This window comes from Varanus komodoensis, unplaced genomic scaffold (assembly GCF_004798865.1).
Source record: "Varanus komodoensis strain SLA01 unplaced genomic scaffold, ASM479886v1 scaffold44_3, whole genome shotgun sequence".
Lineage (NCBI taxonomy): Eukaryota > Metazoa > Chordata > Lepidosauria > Squamata > Varanidae > Varanus > Varanus komodoensis.
This window is the reverse complement of record NW_025336010.1, coordinates 2,224,969-2,241,167: the sequence shown is the minus strand read 5'-3', so window position 1 is coordinate 2,241,167 and position 16,199 is coordinate 2,224,969. Positions and strand designations below refer to the sequence as shown.

Here is a 16,199-nt window from a genome sequence, read left to right as displayed (position 1 = left end):
TCTTACACACTTGGGCCTCGCGCACCCCGGGAGCTGTGCCTTCTCGGGCTCTGTAGTGCTCACTGTCCCGCGGCATGCAGAACGTCTGAGGCCCAGTCGCCAGCATCTCCAGGTGGGCAGAGAAAGGCCCCTGGAGAACAATGCCAGGCAGAGGAGATGGTTCGCCAGCCAGACCAGGGCTGGGATGTGCCCCGGAGGCGATTCGCTGGCGGATTCCTCCTGCCCTGCAGATTGTGCTTGAGCCTCCTCACGTGGCGGACAAGCCTTCTCCGGTGCAGTGCCCTTCCAGGATTTAGGTCCCCTCCATCCCTCAGCACCACCGTCTTGGCAGAAGCCGATGGGACTTGTACTCCACATTGTTTGGAAAGCTGGAAAGTGCCACAGTGCAGAAAGCTGAGGGACTCAGTGTCTGGCTGGGGTTTGCCCTCCTTGGAGAGCTGCAGCCAGTCTTGGTCGGGGGCTGCCTGGCACTGCGGCAGGCCCTGCTCTCTCTAGCCCCATGCAGCCAGCACTGACTGGCAGCAGCAGCGGCGGCGGCAGCTTCCAGGGTTTCTTGCAGGCATTGTTCCAGCCCCGCCTGGAGATGGTGGCCATTACGCCCAGTGCTCTGCCCCTTCCTTCTTAACCCACACGCAGTTCCCACGGCCAAACTCCCACACTTGAGGTCTGTGCCTGACATGGCAGAACCTGAGCCTCTTTCAGAAGGCGCCCCAAGATCGCCTGGTGCCGGGTCAGTGGGGAGGCGTTGCTGCCCATGTTCACAGGGTCACTCCTGTCACAGGGCTTTGGGGAAGCCACGCAGAAGGACCCATCTTTGATCTCTGGGGCAGGCAGCAGCCCTCTCCAGCCGGGTGCCCTCCAGACAGGTTGCACTGCCACTCCCATTATCCCCCGATGGTCCCCTTGGCTGGGGTGATGGGAGTGGCAGTGTGGCCTGTGGGAAAGGTTCCAGACTGGAGAAGGCTGGGGTCCCGTCCAGCTTGTGGAATGGTAGGAGGCAGGCAGAAGAAGCAAGCAAGGGGAATACAGGGCGTGCTCAGTTCTGTATCCTTGGATTGAAGTTCACTATGAAGGAGGAACTCGTGGGGTCACTTCAAAGGCCTTGGAGGGGCATGGATTTGGGGCTGGGCTGTGGAGGAAGAGAGCGGTGAGAGGCACGCAAGGAGGGGGAGGCACAGGATGGCCGAGGTGGGGGAGCCGGTGAGCAGAGACCCGACCAGAGGAGGAGAGTGGTGGGCATCCCCTCGCCTTTGTCTTGGGCCAGTGCCCGCCGTCTAAAACCAGCCCTACTAATATTAACCCCGCTGCGCTGCGCTGCATGTCTCTTCGCGCTGCTTTCCCAGAGCCTCTGGGATCGAGTGGGCTCAGCATTCACGCCCAGGGGTTAGTGTCCGTGTCGCCCCGGCACCCTCTTCTCAGCCCCTCTGCTCAGGTGGGAGACCCCCAAAGAAAGGGTGGCTTGCTCCTCTGTGGTCCCTGTGTCTGAAGGCAGAGAGCCAGGCCCCCGTCCCGGGGTCTCCGTCCGGGCGCTAATCATTTCGCCGGCTCCTCCTTTGCATGTGCTCAGTGCCTGGTCGAATGCTAGCCAGACGGTTCCCACGGGCAGGAGCGTTTCCTCCACGGAGAGGCAGGTAAGTCAGCGCTCGCCTGGCATGTCGTGCATGGCGGGAACCGGGGACGAGCCTTTGGCTGCACGCCGGGAACCCCACTTCTCCTGTATTAACCCACTGCTAATACTCTCTCTGTGCCTTCATAGATCTCTCTCTGGTGTCCACCCGGGGGCTTTCTGGAACCTTCACTTGCTTCCTCACCACCTCCCCGCCATCGGGTGCCTGTTCACTGGTGTCCCTGGGGAAACGCTTTGTGTCAGGGCTGTGGCGCGCCCGGCCCCGGACCGGCCCTCCTCGTTCAGGAGCCAAGGCTGGCCGAGCAGCTGAGGAAGGATGGGTGGCCAGCACCACGCCCTGCGCTTGGGACCCAGCCGCAGTCAACCTTCCCGCCCTGAGCCTCTTGGTCCAGGAGCCGCCCCTGGGGAGGCTGCCGCTGACTCACTCTCAGGAAGGACCCGGGATGCCGCAGGTGGAGGCCGCAGGGTGCGTTCAGGCGCGTGGATGCCGGTACCTCGGCTGCCCCAGCTGGCGTGGGCAGCAAGCCCCAGTCCAGCTTCCAGAGAGCTTCTGCAAACGTATTTCCCAGAAAACGCGCCGGGGCTTTCCAGAGAGACCGGGGTGGTGAGTGAGCACCTGTGGAAAAGAGGCCCCTGCTGGGAAGGAAGGCACGCATCCCAAGGTCCAGCAGATTCAGATGAGGCCAGGAGGGGCCCTGGGAACCAGCGCCCCAGACACTGAGATGGGAGAAGTGGCAGGGGGGAGGGGGGCTTATCTCTCGGCCGCCCTCCTCAGGTCTTCCGGCAGACTCTGAATAGCTGGGGCCTGCAGTTGCCGGCAGAGGGCTCGGGACGAGAGCTCCAGGAGCCGGCTGGGCCTGGTGCAACTCCCGACCCACTGGCTCAGTGTGGGGAGAGAACGGCAAGCCCACTCGAGGGGCGGCATGCGGAGAGGAGGCCTGCATGCCTCCAGAAGGGCCAGGGGGACTCAAAGAGAGGCTTCTCGGAAGTCGCTGCTAGGTGGAGTTCAACAAAGGGTTCTTTGCATGCTCAGAGACTCCTCGGTGGTGGCTGTGCTTCCTGGATGTACTTGGAGAACAACGAGCCCTTGCAAAGGCTCTGTCTGTAGCGTTGACTGCACCAGGGGGGCACTTGCCCCCAGCCTCCGAGGCTTGCGGGGGACGCTTGCAGCAAGGCCCGTGCAGGAGGAGAGGAGGGCTGCCTGGCTGCCCAGCGGGGTGACGGGAGGACGCTGCCTCAGCCGGCAGTTGGGCCAGCTGGAGCGGCCGAGGCCTGTCATGCGCCCGGTGTGTGGGGGAGCTGCCCGGGCCGTCGGAGGGCCTTGCCCGCTGCTGGAGCCTCGGCTCTGCCAGGCTGGGGAGTGCAGGCTCCCTCCCAGAGCCCCGCTCTGAGCTGGCAGGTGGCGGCGGGGCTGTGTCCTCTGGCCAGGGCGGCCCAGACGAGGCCCTGCCCGGCAGTCTTTCCTGTGCCTTGCCCTCATCAGAGTGCTCTGCTGCACGGCGAGAGGCCCGAAGACCGGGGCCGCGGCACGCCCCCTCACCGCCTGATGTTCCCAGCACCGGTGGGTCTTCTCCTCAGTCCCGCTCCCCATGCATGGCAGCTCTTGGTGAGGCCTAGCCGGGGATCCAAACCCCTCCAGGAAGCCACGGGGACGTGGCCCTCCCCAGGCTCACCCAGTGCCGCTTGGACCGCGCCACCCGCGGAAGCTGAGCGCAGCATGAGCCCCCGCTCACGCCCAGGCCTTTTCTCATGGACTGCCTTGTTCTAATCCGCCCGCTGGTTTGCCACCCAGCTGAGCTGCGCTCCCTGAGAGCGTGGCTTGAGAGAATCAGCCTGCTGGCCACGCCTGGGCTCTGGGCAGGACCGTGTAAGTGGGCAGAACCTTCCGGAAGGACGCACCATACTGCCTGTGGCTGGGGGCACTGCACCGTTGGGGGAGTTGCTTGTTTGCTTTTTATAGGAGTGGGAAGCAGAGGTCACTCGACAGGAGAAGCTAAGAACTGAGCAAACGACACAGTGTTAGGTGGGGAGGCCTCACTGATCTCTCAGTGAAAATCACCCCTCCATGATATCACATCAGGTACAGCGGTCACTCCATTGTCACCTCCCCAGCTTGCCCCCCCCCCCCCCCGATTTGGTGCACTGCAGTACCCATTCTCCTCCAGACAGAAGGACCATGGGCCAAGGTGGCTGACGGTGATTCGTGCTGCGGCCCAAAACACCTCGAAGGCACCAAGCTGGGATGGCAAAGCTGCTCTGCATTGTGTAACTTATGCAAGAGGGCACTGCAAGGAGGCCCAGAAGCCAGGGAATTATCACAGGACATAGACTAGGAACAGGAAGTGCAAATCCTGCAAAAATGTGTAGTATGCGAACACTCACATTTAGACGTCGTTATACCATTTTGTTGATTGCAAAGAACCATTTACACCACCTCATATGCAGATATGGGCATGACTGGGCCTAATCTTATTTTTAGGCCCAAGCAACCCCTCTTGCCTTAAGCAACAGGAAAGAAGCCACACTTCTGGCTTGTGTTCTGCCTTCGCTTCCACCTGCAGGAGGTTCCCCTGTTCTCTCCAGCTGGAATTCCGGGAGGGAGCTCTGAACACAACGGGACTCCATTCCACGCAGGCTCGGAGACCAACACCGTGTCATCTGACAGGCGCGTGCTCCCGTAGTTGTGGAATGTGTGCCCATGGCAGGAGTCCTTTGCGGGCTGCAATGACCTTTCCGTGGAACCGCTTCCTGCCCCCCTCGTACGCCTGCCGGGCCCTGTGGCGCGTGGCCAGCCACTGGCCAGGAATCTAGCTGATTGCCCGTCGCCATCCAGCAGGGCCCCAGTCCTGCTGCACCTCTGCTGTGGGGGGGAGGCTTCTCCAGCTGGAGACCCTTCCATTCCCATCATCCCCACCACTTCTGGGCACCCCAGCAGGAGGACGGCCTCTGCAGAGGCCCATGTGGCGCAGGCGGTGTGGCCGCCCGCCACCCGCTCACCCTGCCCTGCTCTCTCCCCGTAGCCGTGTGCGAAGGGAACTTCACCTGCAAGGACAACGAGGTGTGCGTCAGGCCCAGCGAGTGCCGCTGCCGGCACGGGTACTTCGGCGCCAACTGCGAAACCAGTGAGTGCAGGGTGCCCGGGCGGTGCCCCACTGGTGCGGGACTCCCTCGCGGGGGCCTGCCCCCGGAACCTGGGGCTCAGGGAAGCACGGGAGGAAGAGGCTAGGCGCGAGCCTCGGTGCCGGTTCTTGGCTGCCGAGGCCCGGAGCGGGCTCTTTCTGGCAGGGATGCACGTGGCCTGCACCCTTTGCCGTGAGGGGCGAGGAGCGGCCGCACGCTCTGACCGCAGGGAGGGCCGAACGTCCCGTCTGGCAGGAGCCGCTCAGGAGTGGCGGCGGCTGAGGCTTTGCTGTGTGCCCGCAGAGTGCCCTCGCCAGTTCTGGGGCCCCGACTGCAAGGAGATGTGCCAGTGCCACCCGAACGGGCAGTGCGAGGACGTGACAGGCCAGTGTACGTGCAACGCCAACCGCTGGGGGCCCAAGTGCGAGAACGCCTGCTTGTGCAAGCACGGCAAGTGCGACCAGAGGACGGGCAAGTGCTCCTGCGAGCCCAGCTGGTGGGGGCCGCAGTGCTCCAGCGCCTGCTACTGCAGCCTCAACTCACAGTGCGACCAGCAGAGCGGCAGCTGCCTGTGCCAGCCGGGCTGGTGGGGGCGCAGCTGCAACAACCAGTGCGCCTGCAGCAGCTCCCCGTGTGAGCAGTTCACCGGGCGCTGCCAGTGCCGCGGGCGCACCTTCGGCCCCCGCTGCGACCGCTACTGCCAGTGCCACATGGGGAAGTGCAGCCAGGTCGACGGCGCCTGCACCTGCGAGCCGGGCTACCGGGGCAAGTTCTGCCGGGAGCCGTGCCCTGCCGGCTTCTACGGACAGGGCTGCAGGAGACGGTAAGACGCCCCCCAACCCCCCCCCCCCGCACGACGCAGGCTGGAAATGCATGTCCGCAGAGAGGCTGCTAGGGAAATGCCGCCTCTTGAGAACAGAGCCTCTCCCCGCTGGGTGGCTGAGTCCTGTTTCGCAGGAGCTCTTGGGCTGCACCCCGGTGGCCGGGGGGACCTGGGGGCGCAAGGGGCGCCACAAATGCAAAGGCGACCAGCATGTCTCCTTGTGCATCTCTCCCTGCCTTGGCACAGGCGCTCCATCCTGCTGTGATGCAGGGAGAACTGCATGAAGCTGGCACCGCCACGTGTGCAGCGGTTGCCGGAGAGGCAGGAGGCTGCGGGGCCTTGGATGCTCCAGACCATGGGTCCTCGAATTAAGGCCCAGGGGCCGAATCCGGCCCGCCACGCGCACATCTGCGGCCACACGCGTGCCCACTGCTGCCCACCTCACCCCACACACCGTTGGCTTGCTCGGAGAAACCAATTTCCAAGCCGCTGCCTCGCGCACCTGCCTCACCACACGCGCACGCCCCCGCCTCGCCTCGCCTCATTGCACATGCCTGCACGCCCCGCCCCCGCCCCCACACCGGCCCGCGCGCACCGCCGACACCCCCTCTCCGGCCCACACCCAGCACTGGCAGCTTTCAACTGGCCCCGGTGGCAAAATGTGAGGCCCCCTGCTCTGCCCCTCTGGGGATCCAGAAGCAGCTCCTTCCCGCACACTCTGCTTGCACGTTCAAGTGCAGGGAGAAGAGGAGCTCCTGGCACGCTGCACCATCTGACCCCTCCTCCTGTCAGCAGAGTCATGCCCCACCCCGCCCCGCCCCATGGCAGTCTCAAATCCATGCGGAGGGGCACGCGGGATGGGCAGCGGGCCAGCCCCCCCCCCCCCCCCCCCCCCCCCCCCCGGGGGCCCCACAAAAACCGGGGGGGGGGGCGGGGGGGGGGGGGGGGGCCGCCCCCCCCCCCCCCCCGGGGCCCTGCCGTGGAAGCACCAAGAACAGACGGGGCTCGGCGAAGGGCCTGGGTGAGCCGAGCCACGCGAAGTGGGGCTCCAACACGCCCTCACCCTGCCACTGGGAGGTGGGACTGGAGTTGGGGTTCCCCGGGGCCCTCCAGGCCCCCAGCAATTTGAACACTGCTCCCTTCAGAGTGAGCTTTGCTGTACTGAAGCCTCATGCAACCCGGGGCCTTCCAGAAGTGCTGGGCTACAGTTCCCATCATCCCTGCTTGGCTACTGCTGCAGCGGATGCACCACTCAGTGGCCGAGCGCTGTCCCTGGCCCCCGGTGGTAAAGCAAAGCGGCCGGGGCACCAGGGCCCTTGCGAGGAGACCGGGCCACCGCTCCCGCCGACGGCACGGTTCCCAGCGACCTCTCGGCGCGTCTTTTCCAGCTGCGGGCAGTGCAAGGAGCTGCAGCCCTGCACCATCGTGGACGGTCGCTGCCTGGCATGCGAGGCAGGCTGGAACGGCACCAAGTGCGACCAGGTCTGCTCTGCAGGCTTCTATGGGGAGGGCTGTGACCAGGTCTGCCCCCCCTGCAAGGACGGCCACACCTGCAACCACATCAACGGGAAGTGCTCGCACTGCAACCCTGGCTGGATTGGGGACAGGTGAGCCCTCTGTGCGCGAGGACCGGGCTGGGGGGCAGCCCACGCCCAGGGGGCCGTCTCCCGCTCTCTGGGGCAGCGGCTGCAGCTGGGCGTGCAGCAAGGAGAGGCGCAGGCAGGCGAGTCGCGTGAGAGCCGGGGACCAGACGGTTCGCGGCTGGCCGGGGGCCCTGTGGTGAAGTCCGCAGGGGACGTGGGCAGCCCTGGGGCGGTCAGGCGAGCCTGCAGCATCGGAGCGAGAGTCCTCTGGCCTAGCATTCTGCCCACACAGTGGCCACCTGCTCCCCTCTGCACGTGCCTTCCTGAGCCCCCTAGAGCAAAACGGGGATCAGTAGGACGTAAACCCCTCGGCCCCCCATCTGGCCAGAGCAGGACTCCCCGGCCCCGGCCTGAGCCTAGAGCAGGACCTGCAGCTTCAGGACCTCTCCTCTAAGCTCGGAAGCACGGGGCAGCCAGGAACTTCTCGGCCATCCCAGAGCGCAGGACACAGGATCACGGGCTCAAGTGGCGGGAAGCCCGGCTCTGGCGGAGCGACAGGAAGAGCTTCCTAACTCTGACCATGCCGCAGTGGAACTGGTGGTCTGGGCAGGGGGTGGGCTCCCACACCGGGGGCGTCACAATGCAGCTGGGCGCCATGCTTGCAGTCCTGCGGGCCTTATCAGCTCCTTCCAGCTCTGCTGTTCTGCGATTCTGAGCTCCAGTGGCACTTTCGCTCGATAGACCCACCCCAACACCAGCTGTGTCAAAAAATGCAGGAACATAAAGCAAAATGTACTATAGACATATAAAATGGCTTGGGAGCTACTTAGGAGTGCCAGACGCAGCTCGCAAGGGCTTCTCCGGACCGTGTGGTGTGCAGGTTTCCCTCTGGGAGGAGGCAGGAGGGTCTGCGGGGCCCCTCCACCGCGGTGGTCCCTGAGCCGAGCCTGCTCAAACTCCTGCGGGGGTCCTGCTGCGTGGCCGAATGCAAAGCCTGGCCTGGCTGCAGCTCCTCCAACAACTGAGTCCGAAGCAGATGGCCGACGGCCACAGCGGGAAAAGCCGCCGTCGCATCGGGGGCTGGAACATGTTTGGAAAGGGCGGGTGCCAGCAAGCCTCGTTCCTGTGAAGAGGAACCTCAGAGACGGAGTGCGTTTGGCGTGGAATCATGGAAGAATAGAGCTGGAAGGGGCCCTGGAGGCCATCGAGTCCACCCCCTGCTGTTGGGGGCAGGGCGGGGGCAGGCAGCCACAGCTACCCCTGCTGTACCTGGAGGGCTGCAGCCTATTCTCTGTCATCGGGGGGGGGGGGGGGGGGGGTACAGGCCAGGGGAGCACAGGCTGAGGCAGGCTTCAGGCAAGCATCAGGAGAAGCTTCCCAAGGGCCTGGCAGCCAGAAAAGGAGCCAGCCGCCTGGGGAGGTGCTGGGCTCTCTCTCGGCTGAGATAGTCAGCTGAGGGCCAGAGAGCTGCCTGCCAGGGATGCCTCCGCGACTCCCGCACCCACGCTGTGTTTGAGGGCCTCTGTCACCCCATCCAGCTCTGCACTCGCAGGCAGCGGCTCCTGGTCAGCAGGGATGTTGACCCCCACATGCTCCTGGGGCCCGGCCTCCCTGCCCCCTCTGGGCTCAGCCGCAGTCCTCAGCACCTGTTGGAGGGGGCGGGGGCAAGACTGGGCGCTTTCCTGTTGGCGGAGCACGCAGCCTTCTGGGTGGCTGGTCCTGAAGGGACAATGCACCCCCAGCCGCTTGGCAAAAGGCCACAAGGGACGGCTGGGCACCAAGGGAAAGGGGCAGGTGGCCACAGCTGTGCCTGACGAGCTGCCTCGGTCCCGTTCCAGGTGTGAGACCAAGTGCCGCAACGGGACCTACGGCGAGAACTGCGCCTTCGTCTGCAGCGACTGCTTCAATGGCGAGTGCCACTTCGAGACGGGGCGATGCCTCTGCAAAGCCGGCTTCCATGGGGCTTCGTAAGTGAGCTTCGCCAGGCGCGGTCGTCCGGCCCGCCGGGCTCCCTGTGCACCAGGCCATGCGAGGTCTCCCCGCACTTGCAGAAACATCAGCGCTCTTGGGGAAGCTGACAGGGGCAACTCGGTGCCCAGGACACACTAGGCAGCATTGTGCAGGGCGCCAGGCCGCGGAGTGCCACGGCGCATGCTCCCCTTTGGGCCCTGGGGTTTCGTGGAGCACCACCCACACATTTTCAGGGATGTCATCTCTTCAAAAGGAAAGCTGAGAGTCTCGGGATAATTAAATTCTAGGCCAGGTACAAAATGTTGGATTGCTGCTTTGCACGACTTTCCAACAGCCTCTCCCAGTGAGGTGCTCTCCGGGGGGGTTGGGCTTCAACCCCCTTTGTCCTACCCAGCAGGGTTGAGAGTCAGGAATGCTAGGAGTGCTGATCCGCGATGCACAAAGAGCACCAGGCTGGAGAAGCAGCTCTGTGGCCGTAAAATGTGCGTGGGCATCGCTGCCCACGGCTTGCTTTCATCTCTTCTGCAAAAACTCAGGCTGCACAAAGGCAGTTTCATCATTTGCTTGCTCCACGTGGGCCCTCCCCTTGCTCCAGAGAAGGTTGCGTGCATGTGCCTCCACGGTGCTTTCTCATGGTCCAAGCAGTTTACAGGTCTGGGACTGTTGGGAAGGAAGGCAGATGGAGAAAGGTTAACCGTAGCGAAGGAGAGTTGGCAGCCGCCTCTGCCCCAGGGCAGGCTTGTTCCCTCTTGGCCCAAGGAGGGTGTTGGCAGCTTGCCCCAAGCCTCACACTGAGCCCCAGGCAGGGCCCCTGAACGGACTTTCCCTGCACACCCCCCATAGTTTTGCAGCCTGGTCTTAAAAGGGTTGCAGTCCTTTGTGTTTCTGTTTTGCAAAGGCAAGGCTACTGACAAGCTGCTAATGGCGGCTAATAACTTGGTGATGTAAATTTTTAAAGCTGCTGGGTGAAGTACCAAGTGCTTTCTCTTTCCTCATGTGCTTTCTCTTTCCCCGTCTCTTGGGAATTTAAAAATGCATGAAGGGAAGCCACAGCCCTGAAAGAAGGCAATCTGGGCATCCTGTTTTGAAACTCGGTTTGGGCCCACCAGCCTGGGAGAGATCGCCTGACAGTGCGCCTGGGTGCCCGGCCAGCCCTCCTCTGGTGTCCTTAGCAGAAGCAGGCCATGTGCTCGGGATGAGTCATCCTCGCCTGCTGACTCAGCTCCAGCTCCGTTCCACAGTGGGGCAAGAGCTTTGCTTTCCCCCTTCTCAGCAGAGCCGGTGTCTTCAGCAAAGCAAGAGGGTCTCTCTGGAGGCGCACATGGAGAGCATGCCAAGTGCCTGTGGTGCAGAGCTCGTCCTCTCACTCCTTCTGCAGCACCACTTCCTGCACAGGTCCAGCAGAGCTTCAGTTACTTTCTAAGGCAGCCTTCCCCCACCAAGGCTCTCCCGGGCATGTTGACTCTAACTCCCCTCATCCCCAGACAGCAGGGGATGGGAGTTATGATCCAACACACCTAAAACACATCAAGTTGGGAAGGCTGATGGATTGGGTCATCAGCATGATGAAGTCAAGAGCCGAAAGGCCAGGAGGAGTTTTTGGCAAGAGGGAGGGAGGATTTGGGGGTATGATTTGGTGCCTGCATCCAAAACTGGAGCAGATGAGAGAACATTCTCTTAAGCCGAAGCACAGGAGTACTTCTGCTGCCTTCAGGGGGCATCCTCCAAGGCAAAACGATGTGGAGCCAAGCTGGAAGTGTTCTACAAGGAGGTAGCAGGGCTCGGCGGAGCCAGCCTGAGCGGCCGATGGGACACATTCCTCGCTGGGGCTGGGAAGAAGGATGCGCCTCTGTACGAACGACAAGTGTGCCGTTTGGCCCTTGCCTGAAGAAATGTACGTGGGCTTCCATCGCCCGACGCTCGCGAGGCCAAGCAGCAGAGTTCTGCAAGTAGAACTGTGGAAGGTGCCCGTTGGCCGTCCCCCCTCGTGAGGTCAGAGGCGGTGGCTGCTTGCACCCGCCAAAGGGCTGTGCGCATGGCCGGCTCGCTCCTGCTCTGCGCTGGGGTGCATCCCCACGAGGCTTGCGCAAGACAGCGCTGATCGGTGTTGGGAGGCTCCCGCTCGTCTTCCCCTGGAATCCGAGCGTCCGGGCACATGCTGCCCCCGTGGCCTGGTGGAACGCGGCGTCTGGCTGAATCCCAGGCTTTGTCAGCAGATGGCAGGAAACCCTGCAGCACATGCTGAAAACAAGGCCTGGTCAGGAGATGCTCGCTTTGGCTCTGGCTCTCAAGGCAAACGAAAGGGCTGCGAAGGGGTCTCGGCGGTTCTTCCTTCTCTCTAGCAGAATAAAGGGTTCGCCCAAAGAGGCGAGGGCGTGTGGTGCCCTGGTGGCTTGAGTGGGTGATGGCTTTCCCTTCTTGCCCACCCGAAAACAAAAGAACAGCGCGAGAGAGCCAGAGGTGGGAGGGCAGGATCCTGTTGGCGTGTCAGTTCCCTCGTCCCCTTCAGGCTTTTCTGCTGGGCTTTGAGCATCACTCAAAGGCAGAATGGCACCGTGCATGGTGGACTGCATACAGCTGCGAGCAACCCAGGACCAGCATATTCTGGGAAAGGCACTTCTGTGTCGGAAGAGGCCCTCCTGGGGGCTCAGCGCAGGTGGAGCCTCGCTGGAGTGGAGCGTTTAGTGCCCTGCTCCCTCCCTCCCTCCCTCCCTCCCTCCCTCCCTCCCTCCCTGCCTGCGCCATTCCCCTCCAGGTGGCGCCGTCTGGGGGCACTGCTTGTTCTCTGTCTGCTAACCTTTTTCTGAACAAGCAGCTTCTGGTTTCCTGGGATAACTTACTGCTATTTTTATTCTTGTTGTTTTCTATACTGTTCATCACTTTTAAAGCTATAGAGCAGGTTACCATTTTACTGCCAGGAAAAACAGTATAATACAATAACTGCAGCCCAATAGTTACAGCCCTCGTTGGTGTTATCAATGTTGCATTATATATGAATTCCCCTTTTCCTGCAAGGACAACAACTCCTCCTCCATTTTGTCCTAACAACAACCCTCTGAGGTAGGTTAGGCTGCAGGTCAGTGACTGGCCCAAAGAGAGCTCCATAGCTGAATGAAGACTTGACCACTGATCTCCAGAGTCCCAGTCCTGTACTCTCACCATTAGGCAAGCCAGCTCTCTGCACCACACTGACTCACACTCATTGCAGTGTGCAGATGCAGTCTTCAGCCAGGAGTTTACAGACCAAAACCAGGGAGGAATAGATTTGCCAGTTTGGGTTTCACTCAGTTGATAACTTTTCCAGCACAGAGTTTACCCACAGTCCTGCACATCATCCCGGTTTCTGCATCAGCACTTCATTGGGTTCAAGCCCACAAGAAACACGTCTACATTTTTGCAAGCTATTTTCCCTATTTATGCCGTCGCTGAGCACTCACTCTCTGAGTTGACTCTGGGCAGCTGTGGATGCACCTGGCGGTCGCTCCATCCAGCCCACTTTGAGCTGGTTCGCTGATCCATGGGGCACTTTGTCAAGGGCTTTGTGAAGTCGAGATGGATTATGTCCACAGCATTCCCAGGGTCCATCAGGGAGGTGACCCAACCAGAAGACGGAACCAGATTGGCCCAGCAGGATTTGTCCTTGAGGAATACATGCTGCCTTCTAGTAACCACTGCACCGTTTCCAAGGTGTTTGCAGACCGACTGCTTTATAATCTGCTCCAGAATTTTCCCAGGGAGTGAGGTCAGACTGAGTGGTCTGTAGCTCCCCGGCTGTTCTTTCTTCCTTCTTGAAGAGAGGGACGACATTAGCCAGTCTTCTGGCACTTCCCCGACATCCATAATTTCTGGACGAGAATCGGCACTCTGACAGCTCTTCCAGCCGCTCCTTTATGACTCCGGGATAGAGTTCGTCAGGCTTTGGAGATTTGAGCTCATTCAACCCAATTAGGAGACAGGAAGTTGCAGGTCCTCTTTTGGGAGAAGACTGAGGCAAAGGAGGCATTGAGCACTTCTGCCTTCCCTGTCACCTGTTACCATTTTGCCATCCACACGGAGTAGTTGAACCCCCATTTCTTTCTTTTCTCTTTTACTATGGACATTTTTGTTGCTTTTATCAACCCTTGGTAACCTTAGTTCATTCTTAGCGTCAGCTGTTCTGATGCCACACCTGCAATTCCATGCGTCCTGCTTGCATTTTCCTTTGTAGCCTGTCCTTCTTTCCGCTTCCTATCCTTCCTTTTTTGTTTTTGTTTTCAGATCATCGGTAAACTTTTTGTGAAGCCACAAGGGCTTCTCCTGTTGCCTTCTATCTGTTTTTGTTGACGGAATTGTCAGTGATTTTGTCTTTAGAATTTTTTTTTTAATTCCCACTCATTCCATACCCCAGGTGCCCTAACTGTCAGGAAGTACTTCCTGGCATCCAAATTGAACCTTGAAGCTAGGGTGTGGAATGGGCTTCCATGGGAGGTGGGTGAGGCCCCCTTGGTGCGGGTGTTCAAGGATAGGCAGGACATGCACATGGTGGGCATGTCGTGAGCCAGCTGGAGCCGGGGGTCAGACTAGATGGCCCAGGAGACCCCTTCTGACTCGCTCAGTTTCTATGCTTCTGTGTTTCCTCCAGAGAAACCACAAACCTGATGAGTTGGGGGGGGGAGGGGCTTCAGGACATGCATGTGTTTCCATTGTATGCAACAGGGAGTCTCCCACAACAAGCCCCCGACTCGCACTGGTGTCAGCGCCACTCCGTGGCCGAGCTGCAGCCCTGGCCCAGTCATGCGCGGGGCGACGTGCAGGCCCGCCACTGCCTTCGGTCTCCTGTAACTGGAGGCAAATCCGAAGCGCCACCACTTCCCTGCTGCAGAGTGTCTTCCAGTTCTTCTGCTCCCAACTTTTCCAGGGAGTTTCCTCCTCGCTCTCCCTGGCCTCATATGAGTTGCATAAGCAGCCTCACTAGCAATTAAGAGAGCAGAGGGCTGCAGTCACATGCCCTTCATTCCTTATCCAAATCATTTCAAAAAATTAAACCAGGCCATCAAAAAAGCTAACCAAAAGCATCATCAGTCAACCCGCTGTCCCCACCCCACACCCTATGGTTGGCGTTCCTCTCCCCTTTCCGTTTCCTCCTCCCCTTTCCACTTTTCCATGCGCGCATCTTCTCTGCCCCAGATGTCCCTCCCAGAAAGCCTGCATAAACTTCCCAAAGAGGCCCATGGGCATGGTCAGTCCCGCTCCAGGCTCTAAGTTCTTGGCGCAGAGTTCCAGAGCCCGGCTTCCAGAAAAAGACCATCCCAAGGCATGTGCAAACTTGGGGAAAGAATGGCTCTCCTCAAAGTCTGGCCCCTCACACCCGCTGGCTGTCACTGCTGAGGAGGAAGAGGTCTGGGGGCCGGGTCTGCACCCCAGCCCAGTCCGGCTCTTCCTCTCCACTGCACCCTCCCGTTTCCAAGCCAGCGGCTGGAGGAGTCTGCGCGGATGTGCCATGGCTCTGGGAGCCCCCGGCAGCCCACTTGTGGGTCGGGGAAGAGGAAAAAGGCACGGGCCCTCACACTTGTGGCAGCCCCCTCTTGCAGAACAAGCTTCTGGCCAGGAACTTGGAGGATTTCCGGCTGCAGGAGAAAGTTGGGGATGCAGTGGTTCGTCACCAACCCTGGGGCATCCAGTTTTTTGCAGAAGAAAAAGCTTGGCACTTGACTTGTTCCACTCGCTTGGCACTGGCAGTTCAGTCGCAGCATCTGTTCCTTTTCCTTTCTAATATTGGTTCGGCTCAGGCAGTTCCACCATAGAAAGGAGACCAAAGAGACTGCACTTTCCTTTGGATGAAGCCCCAAGAAGTGCAGCTCCCAAGCGATGCCTTGCCAAGAACCTGCTGGCCACGGCGCTGTCTTGCAAATTATCCGTGAAGCCCTGATGTCTTGCCAGTCAGGGAGAGCACTGGGGCACAGAGGTTAAAACTCATCTGGAGGTCCCGGGCTGCTGTGGGCAGGTGGAGAGAACACAGAAGCTTCTCGGAGGCACTCCTACATATTTCGTTCTGGAGTCCTCTGCTGCTGCTGTGCTCAGGCAGGGCCTGCCCCATGGCCGGCCAAGGCCACAGCTGGCACTCTTTGCCCGGGCAGTGGGCCCAGCTCTGAGCCCGGATGTGGCACTCCAAGCTCCGATGCTGCTGGTGATGCCATGCAGTCGCCTCTTCACAGGAAAATGGCACATGCTAACAGGACTGAGAGCCAGTGTGGTGTTGTGGTTAAGAGCCCAGGCCTGGGACTCAGGAGGCCAGGGCTCCAGCCCACTGGATGACTTTGGGCTGGTCACAGACTCTCAGCCCGGCCTACCTCACAGGGTTGTTGTTGTGGGGAGAAGACAGAGGAGGAGGAGGATGCAAGCCACCTTGAGTTCTTTGCAAGAAAAAAGGTGGGATAGATAGATAAATAATAAAAGAGATGTCCAACCATGCTGACAATAAGCAGTGCATTGCCCTGGACCGAAATGACATGCAGAACTGCAAAGAACAAGTGGACCAGCACCAGGAACAGACAGCATGGGCGAGAAGCTCCATTCAGTCAGGGGCAGGGAAAGCTTGCCCAGAACGGGGGTTCTGCTGGGGGAAAAGCGAGATGCCTCACACGCTTTCGACTTCTGCCTGCTGCCGGTGGGGGAGAGGCCGAATCCCCCTCCCGGCGAACTGGACGGCCCTTCTGGCTCTGGGGCTGCCCCGGCGTCCACAAGCAGGAAGAGGCCTGGCCGACAAGAGAGCCAGCCACTTATCCCGCTTCCCGTCCCCACGGCAGCAGCCGGGCGCCCCTGGAGGCCACCCAGGGCGTGGCGGGGGGGGAAGGCAGCGGGCCTCCTGCTGAAGCCCCGGCCGGCCGGCCGGACCTGGCCGCCTCCCGAGAGCCAGCCTGCCTTAAGCTGCCCGCGTGCGCCAGCGGCGGTCGCCTCCTCTTCCGGCGGCTCCTCTCCTGAGCCTCGCAGCCCCCCAGAGCCGCTCGCAAATGTCCCGTGCGACAAGCCCGTAGTTGTGCCTGGGTGAAGTCGGCTGCTCTGTCCCGCGTCTTCTGTCGATTCCAACTTGTCTTTG

At 61.0% G+C, this 16,199-nt stretch overlaps 1 protein-coding gene across 1 annotated transcript in view; it reads left to right on the top strand.

The window, feature by feature from the left end:
- The first annotated feature begins 1,179 nt into the window (after positions 1-1,179).
- Positions 1,180-16,199, top strand: part of SCARF2 (scavenger receptor class F member 2) — a 41,011-nt gene continuing 25,991 nt past the window's right edge. The window contains exons 1-6 of the mRNA XM_044444186.1: positions 1,180-1,232; positions 2,080-2,231; positions 4,648-4,749; positions 5,051-5,570; positions 6,959-7,177; positions 8,992-9,120. Of these exons, the coding sequence (XP_044300121.1) occupies positions 1,180-1,232; positions 2,080-2,231; positions 4,648-4,749; positions 5,051-5,570; positions 6,959-7,177; positions 8,992-9,120 (1,175 nt within the window). The remainder of the gene's footprint in view (positions 1,233-2,079; positions 2,232-4,647; positions 4,750-5,050; positions 5,571-6,958; positions 7,178-8,991; positions 9,121-16,199) is intronic.